The sequence below is a fragment of the Aplysia californica genome, unplaced genomic scaffold (assembly GCF_000002075.1).
Source record: "Aplysia californica isolate F4 #8 unplaced genomic scaffold, AplCal3.0 scaffold00166, whole genome shotgun sequence".
NCBI lineage: Eukaryota > Metazoa > Mollusca > Gastropoda > Aplysiida > Aplysiidae > Aplysia > Aplysia californica.
In genome coordinates this window covers 932911-940410 of record NW_004797436.1, presented here as the reverse complement: position 1 = coordinate 940410, position 7500 = coordinate 932911, and the positions used below count along the sequence as shown (strand labels likewise).

The 7500-nt window shown below is 36.8% G+C and overlaps 1 protein-coding gene across 1 annotated transcript in view; it reads left to right on the top strand.

Annotated features, from left to right (window-relative positions):
* LOC101851125 (indole-3-acetaldehyde oxidase) overlaps positions 1-7500 on the top strand; it is a gene marked incomplete at its 5' end in the record, with an annotated part of 38817 nt that overhangs the window by 6642 nt on the left and 24675 nt on the right. Inside the window, 8 exon segments of the mRNA XM_013082273.2 lie at positions 1-45; positions 954-1055; positions 1712-1775; positions 2369-2469; positions 3352-3507; positions 3996-4118; positions 4580-4684; positions 6040-6097. The exon segment at positions 1-45 is cut by the window's left edge and continues 104 nt beyond it. Of these exon segments, the coding sequence (XP_012937727.1) occupies positions 1-45; positions 954-1055; positions 1712-1775; positions 2369-2469; positions 3352-3507; positions 3996-4118; positions 4580-4684; positions 6040-6097 (754 nt within the window).

The window sequence follows — 7500 nt, the reverse complement described above, 5'->3', positions numbered from 1 at the left end:
GATGATGTGGTTTTCAAATCCTTCAAGATAACACCAAGATGGCAGGTGAAGATACTGCATCATTTTAAGAAGAAAATTTTATAAGAAAAATAATCAGATGTGGTTGTGCTCTCCCTTTCAGCACTTTGTAGAATCATTTAGGACTGACCATGCTTGCGTCTCATTCTGTCATTTTTTTTCTGTTATGTATGTTTTATGTCCATTTCTACACAAAGGTGGTTAGAGATATACGAACTGGGGACAAAGTACAAGTAATTGATCTGCAATTTTCAAGTTTCAGCTCGATAATGGAAGAGTTTGCACTGGGTGAGATCCTGATGATGTATACGATGTTAATATAATTTGTAAGACATCTACAGTTACAATGTTTTAATAAAAGGGAATTGTGTAGCATGCTTTTAACAATCCTTTCAGAAGAACAAAGTTATATAAAATGTAGAACCTATGGTTTAATATCCATCCCTGGTAGGACTGAGCTGAATGAGTACAGAACCAGGACTAAATGTTTTTACTCCTCCATCAGCACATTTTAGAATTGTTTTTGGTGGTGACTTGTGTCAATCCTTCCTGTCACGAGATTTTACCCAAAGACAGATATGCTTTTATGCTCAGTAAAATAAACTTTCTGACATGGGAATCGAATTGGATACTTCAAAAGCTTAATTGTTACATTTTAGCAACTGGTATGGCATTATTTGACAAATCAGCTTTATTTGAATGCTCATGATATTTCTTTTTGTACTGCGTTTCATGATATAATTGTTGATAATGATAGCAAAGTTAAAAAATTTTTACTCATCGTGACCATTGAGCTGTGAGAGAGAAATCAATTGAAATTGAAAGTGCTGACTTTCTATTTGGGATTCTAAAACTAGAAAAATCCTCTAACAGTTAACAAAGAGATTTTCAAATGACCAAAAGAAATTTACACCTTGATATTTTTATTTTTTCAGAATGCCCATGCATATGTCAATGCTGCTTTTAAGATTGTGACAGAGAACAGCACCATCAAAGGAAAGCCTTCTCTGGTCTATGGTGGCATCAATGCTGACACAGTAAGTACCAGTGTCAATGTATTTCCATATCTTTTTTGTTTTTGCTTCTATTTCAACTTGTTTTTGGCCACATTCTGTATGGACACTGCAAACATTGTAATTTTAAATGCTTTACTCCCCAGTCAACACAATTTGAATATTTTAGGAGGCAGACTGCCTGTCCGGGCCGTCGTGGGCTAAGTGGAATACATCTTTCCCGCAGACAGATGTAGATGTTTGATTCAAGACTTTCCCATACGAGAATTAAACTCAAATCCTTTGCATGATTTTACCCTCACAATATCCTAGTATGGCATTGTTTTTCACTTTGCATTTTTTGATAGATCTTTAGACTTCTGGACATACTCATGATTGCCACAAGAGTTTTATATGCGTTTTCAGGTGGATTGCCTTTTTAATTGGGCAACCCCATGGAACAAAACATTGCAGCTAATTCAACTTATGGGACAAATGAGAGGAGACTTTGAGCACAACTGGGGCGATGAAGGTGGTGTGGCTGACTGACGCCTGTGGTGTTAGAGTTAAACAAAAAGCCAAACCGTTATAATAAAAACATTAGAATTGCCCCCCAAAATAAATATGTTCAGCTCCTTCCGGCTGACTGCATTTGAAAGACAAAGCCTTTTGTTTTTTATTTATCTACTTTATATTCACAGGTGCATGCCACAGACACGGAGAAATTCTTGGAGAACAGGACACTGTCTGAGGCAGTTGTGAAAGGTGATGAGATTCTATTTTCTACTCTTTTATTTGTAAAGAAATTTACGCCCACCTTGATACAATGTAGATAATGAAGGAGGAGGACTGCTTTGACTCAAGTCCCTCCTTCAAGTACTCTCAGGCCTTTGTCTTTTCTCTTTCCTTATGGATTCCATTTAAGACTTGATAGGTAATATTATCGGCTTTTGTGAAGATGTGTCTAATCCACTTCCGTTTGCTCTTTCTGAAAAGGCACTTACTGTCCAGGGTTTATTGTGATGAAAGAGTGACTCATTGAACATCTTTCTCTCTTACTTGTAACATTGAAGGCAAACAAGGTAACACAGCAAATCACTTGGAAAGCCAGAACAGTTGGTGGATGGGGAAAGACCAGGATAATAATATAGTTTTTTTTTTTAAAGCTTTCAAGCAAAAAAGAAAAAAAAAAGAAAATCGAACTATGATCGTTGTTGTCTATTGCAGCAGACCTGGCACTTGATGATTGTGATGAGTGACTAATTAATTACATTTCTGTTTTGCTTTAACTGTAAGATATCTTATTGTATCTTATCTTATCTTATCTTATCTTATCTTGTCTTATCTTTATCTGACAGAGGCCCTGACTGTCCTCCGCGGAGAGCTGCGCCCAGAGAGTGACCAACTCCTCTCCTCCCCCAAGTATAGACAGGATGTGGCCGCATCTCTTCTCTACAAGGTGAGCAGTGGATGAGTGGTAATGTTTTCCGCTTCCGTCATGGGAAGTTAAGCATTTGAAATGTATATTGTATGTTTTAGACAAATGAGAGCGATTAGTAAGAATCTTTATACTGGAGTTGATCTTAAAATTTGCTTATGAGCCATAGGAATGTCACAAAGTTAAACTGCTTTTTTGGGGGGGGTGAGGGGGGGGGGAAGCTACTACATGTAATAGTAAAAGTCTATGACTATGCCTGTGTTATTTTTTGAATGGTATGGGAATTTTTCCAAAATTTATTGCATTTTAAAGACCTGCTCCTCTAACTTAGTATCTTACTGGACTGTACATTTTTTGGGGGTAAGCGTTTTACGGAGCTTGCAACTCCATAAGGTCATATAAGCATGTTGGACATATTATTCAATTTCTGTTTGATAAGAATTAATTTTGAATTTTGTCCGGGTGGCGGTCAAAGCCTACTCTTATTGGTTTTAGGACCACCAAGGGATTTTTAATGTGTGCAACTTGCACATGGGACCTCCAAAATATTTTCACCCCTCTCCAAGAAGGCTAGGTGTTAGAAGATTTTACCTACCCTTATATTAGGGGTGTAGCTGAGAGACAGCAGTAATTAAGGAGCCAACTGGACCCTATGGATGAGATTTTTAAAAAAGTAAGTTGTAATTCTTTTTTTATATATAAAAAAAAAAAATTGATAACTTTTTTGGCTTCACATTATGAGTTTCATGACCTTGGCATCTTACAACTTTCAAGGTTGTCCCCACGAACCATTTTTCCATCAGAAATTGATGTTCATGGATGAAGTGTTGCATTTTTTTCTCCTCTTATATTGTTGTGGAAAGTTGCATATCTATTCATATTATACCCATTCTTTATTCTCAGGTTTTGCTCAGCATTTACAAGACACAGGACCCCAAACTGAGGTCAGGACCTGACTGCCTGCAGAGGCCTATCTCCACAGGTCTACAGACCTATCAGGAAATGAAGAGTGAATTTCCTCTCAAAGAGCCAATGCCCAAACTTACCGCTCCACTTCAGGTATTGTCATATGATACCTTGCTAGAAGTAAAGTTATGAGTGTTTGAAGAAAAAGACAACTGTTTTCATGGTTGGCCACTCATTTCTATGCTTGGATGCTCTCAAACCTATATCACATGGCGTTTCCACTGCGCTCATCTTTTCAAGTTCTTTTAAGAAGTTATTGTTGGTCCATCACTGCTTTTTTTCTTCTATTTTTCCAGCCCTAGCAAGGTATTCAAATCAATATTCAAATTATACTGCAGCTAATTTGTTGATGGTTGATGGATGATCTGCTGTGACTGCTCTTTATTTCCTATAAAACATGTATCATTCTTATTCCTCCTCCTTGTTTTCTTTGTATGTTACTTTCTCATGAAACTTCTGATCTCGGCAGTTATGTGACCTATCTATTTTGTAAGTGTCATAAACTTTTACTCCACACTTTTAAACAACTAAACAACTAAAAAGCAGATATTTGAATACATTGTCATGTTGTCCCTCTGCAGGCATCAGGAGAAGCTCAGTACGTGAACGACATCCCTACTTTCCAGCATGAGCTGTTTGGAGCGTTTGTTCTCTCAGATCAGGCGGCGGCTACGCTGGAGTCTATGGATGCCTCAGAAGCTCTGGTGAGTTGGTAATACAGATTGTATAGGGCATAGAACTTGCTGATGAGGGGGAATTTGCGCTATGCAAATGCTATTTAGTAAGATTTATTATTGGTTCAACGTTCTTACAGAAAATAGCCAGGAAAGAGAAGTGAAAAGAATAACTTTCATTTGAAAGCAAATAGTTTATAACTCCCGTTAGTACGAGGAAGATTTTGGAGTACTCTGATCATTTAAATTTCAGTCGGTTGGCAAAGTAACCTCAAGGAGTCATTTTGTAAAACAACAAAGATTTCTCGAAAGGAGACTTGCAGAAATTTTCAGTTTTGAAAAGCAAGTCCGTTAAAAAACTCATAAAACAACCAACTAACATGAAAACGTTCTCGATATTAGCAATCAGAATATGGATAGGACGTTGATTATTTTCTGGATTTGAGTAGTTCCAAGATTTCATGTTTAAATGTTTTGTTCGTTTTTTTCAGAAAATGCCTGGAGTGGTGGCCTTCTTGACTGCCAAAGACATACCAGAAGGAGGCACCAACAACTACATGACGTCAGTTGGAATATTTGCTTTTGCTCCGCAGGAGGTGAGTATCCTTTGAACCTTGTTTTGTCTAGAAATAGAGGGTAAACAGGGCTGTTAATTGAAAACACAAGAGAAATTCTATATGCCTTTGAAATTCTTTATCATCTTGTTTATTCAAACCCAGCAGATTTTGTTGAAACTGCTGAACACAAAAGTGCCAGTTAATAGGAACGGGCCAGGTATAAACAGGGAGGTAAAGGAGGCACAGATAGAACAAGAGTGTCTAACAACAAGAAACTGAACAAAAAGGTAATTTTGAAAGGACCAAGATAATATAATAAGTTTTTGAGAGCATCTGAGCAGAGAAATGGATAACGGGCTATGATGTCCCATGGCTGTTTCAGATCTGGCACATGAAGAAGAAGACTCTGCCCCCTTGACTTTGAAATCTTTTATGCATGTATTCTGTCTATATTCTTTTTTTTTTTTCACATAGGTGTGATGTAGTCCTGGTGAGGTTTAGTGTAAATTCTCTCAAAGGAAAAATACAATTACTTGGTTTTCCTAATGTCTTTTACTTTTAGAAAACAAACTCTTATTTCTCTGTCTCAATATTGATGCTTGTGATTTCCAACCATTTTTCTGTGCAGCGACACATCTAATGGAGTGTGGTAGTGGATATACTTTTTCTAGTCTCCTGTTGCTTTTATAGTGCTTGTGGAATCAGAGAGAGAGAGAGAGAGAGTGAGAGAGAGAGAGAGAGAGAGAGGGAGGGAGGGAGGGAGGGAGGGAGGTGTGAACTGATTCTGTCCTTCTTTCTTTTTTCTTCCTTGCTTTTCACACTGACCTTAGTGCTCCACCGTCCAAATGATTCATTAGTGTCTAGTAGGGTGTTAAAACCATTTAAAAGATAATGTAGTAGGGTGCCTGTAGTTGCTATTGATTGTATGAGTTTAATATACAATGTTTATGTTGCATAATTAATCCCTGCATGACACGATATCACATTAGTTATGGAGTATGTATTTGCTTGACTGTACTCTTAAGGAATTAACATGGTCTGCATCTTTCCCGTTGATAAAAACATGTACATGTACTTTGATTGTTGTTGTTATGTGTGCACATGAACAGTTTTGTGGTTTACTTTAGCTTTTTCTTATTTTGGAGATAGTCTACCGATTACCTTATGTGTAATCTGTCTATTTGTCCTGTTTACAGAAGCATACATCATGTTTTTTTAAGGAATGTGTTGTGTTATTGGATGAGATTTCTTTGATGTTTAGAAAGAACCAAAAATGTTGTAATTTTAGAATTTGGCATATTATTTCGTATTTTGCCCTGAAATTTTTCATTTAGAGCTATAATAAAATTACAAATAATAATTTGAAAATGGTGACCTTTTGTGTTTTTTTTCAGCTGTTTGCAACTAAGGACGTCTATTTTGCTGGCCAGTCTCTGGGTCTGATTGTTGCAGGTATGTTCACCTAGTAATTGTCAGTAATTTATCTCTGCTTTTTTAGCCTTGCTCAATATGTTTTTCTCAGTGGCCATGTAGGTAGTGAATGGAGGTTCTTCAAGAATGGCAAGACGTGTCAGCTTTTGAGTGTGGGTTCATTTTTTTTCAGCGGTCTATCGGAAAACAAAGAAACATAAACAAAATGTAATTATAATGTTTTACAATACTGTAGATCCAAATTAGATTATTTCACTTTTTCCAGTCAGAGTCAACCCAACATACCAGACGACAGATGGAAATAAGGGATAAAATAATCTTCCCATTTAAGGAATTGAACTCATGTCTTCTACATGCAATAGCCAACAGACGATACACATTGGATGTCGTCCAGAGCAAAAACATGCACTGAAGGACTCTGTACAAAGTTGGGCTACATGCTGTGGTGCTCTAGTTAAAATAGTCATACATTATGTCAGCCCCTTATAATTAATAAAAAATAATACATTCATTTATAAATTATTTATTTATTCTTATTTTTATAGTCCTTCATTATGTCAGCCCCTTATGGTCACATCTGTTTGTTAGATATTTCTGTCTTGCTTCCCATCACAGCACAATATTTTTCCTATGAGGACAAAAATACAAAAAAGTCTTTAAAAAAATAAGTACTGTTTATCTGTTTTTTGCCTGCTCTTTTTTTGTGTTTTGTCCATTTTATTTTTTCACCAACATTCTGACATAGCTATTTAAGTTGCCCGTGAACACAAATACATGATAGTATAAATATGTGGATACACGTTAACAACTCAGCCAACAGAGGCACACATGGACAAGTGAACAAAAGCACATACATGCAAACCTACGCACCTTCATACGCACTTTCATTCATACACACATACAGCATACATTCTCTCTTTCTCTCTCTTTCTCTCTCTCTCTCTCCTCTTTCTCTTTCTCTCTCTCTCTCTCTCTCTCTCTCTCTCTCTCTCTCTCTCTCTCTCTCAAAATATAAAACGAATTACAGAAACCAAACATAACACAGCCCACATCATTTTCAGGCTTCTAGAATGTCAGTTATGTTGCAAACCACAAAGACATTAGCCCGATGGTCATGAAACGTCGAAGGAAAGTTTAACGACAAAGATCTGTATCCAAAGAGCACAACGACTTGTCCCATTTAGCCATAATATCTGACGGAGGTCTACTTTGCACAGATCTAACGATGTCTATGCCGAAATCCAGAGTCACAGGGATATATCAGATTCCATCATCAGGGAAAAAATGATCACTTTTAAGCACAAGGAGGCTATCCCAAAAAATGCTCATTTGAGAACATCGAAGGAAAAGATTAAAATATTTTGCCCCTTGCTCAGTTTCTTTAAAATACAAGGAGATTTTTCTATATAGCCAAACATATATAT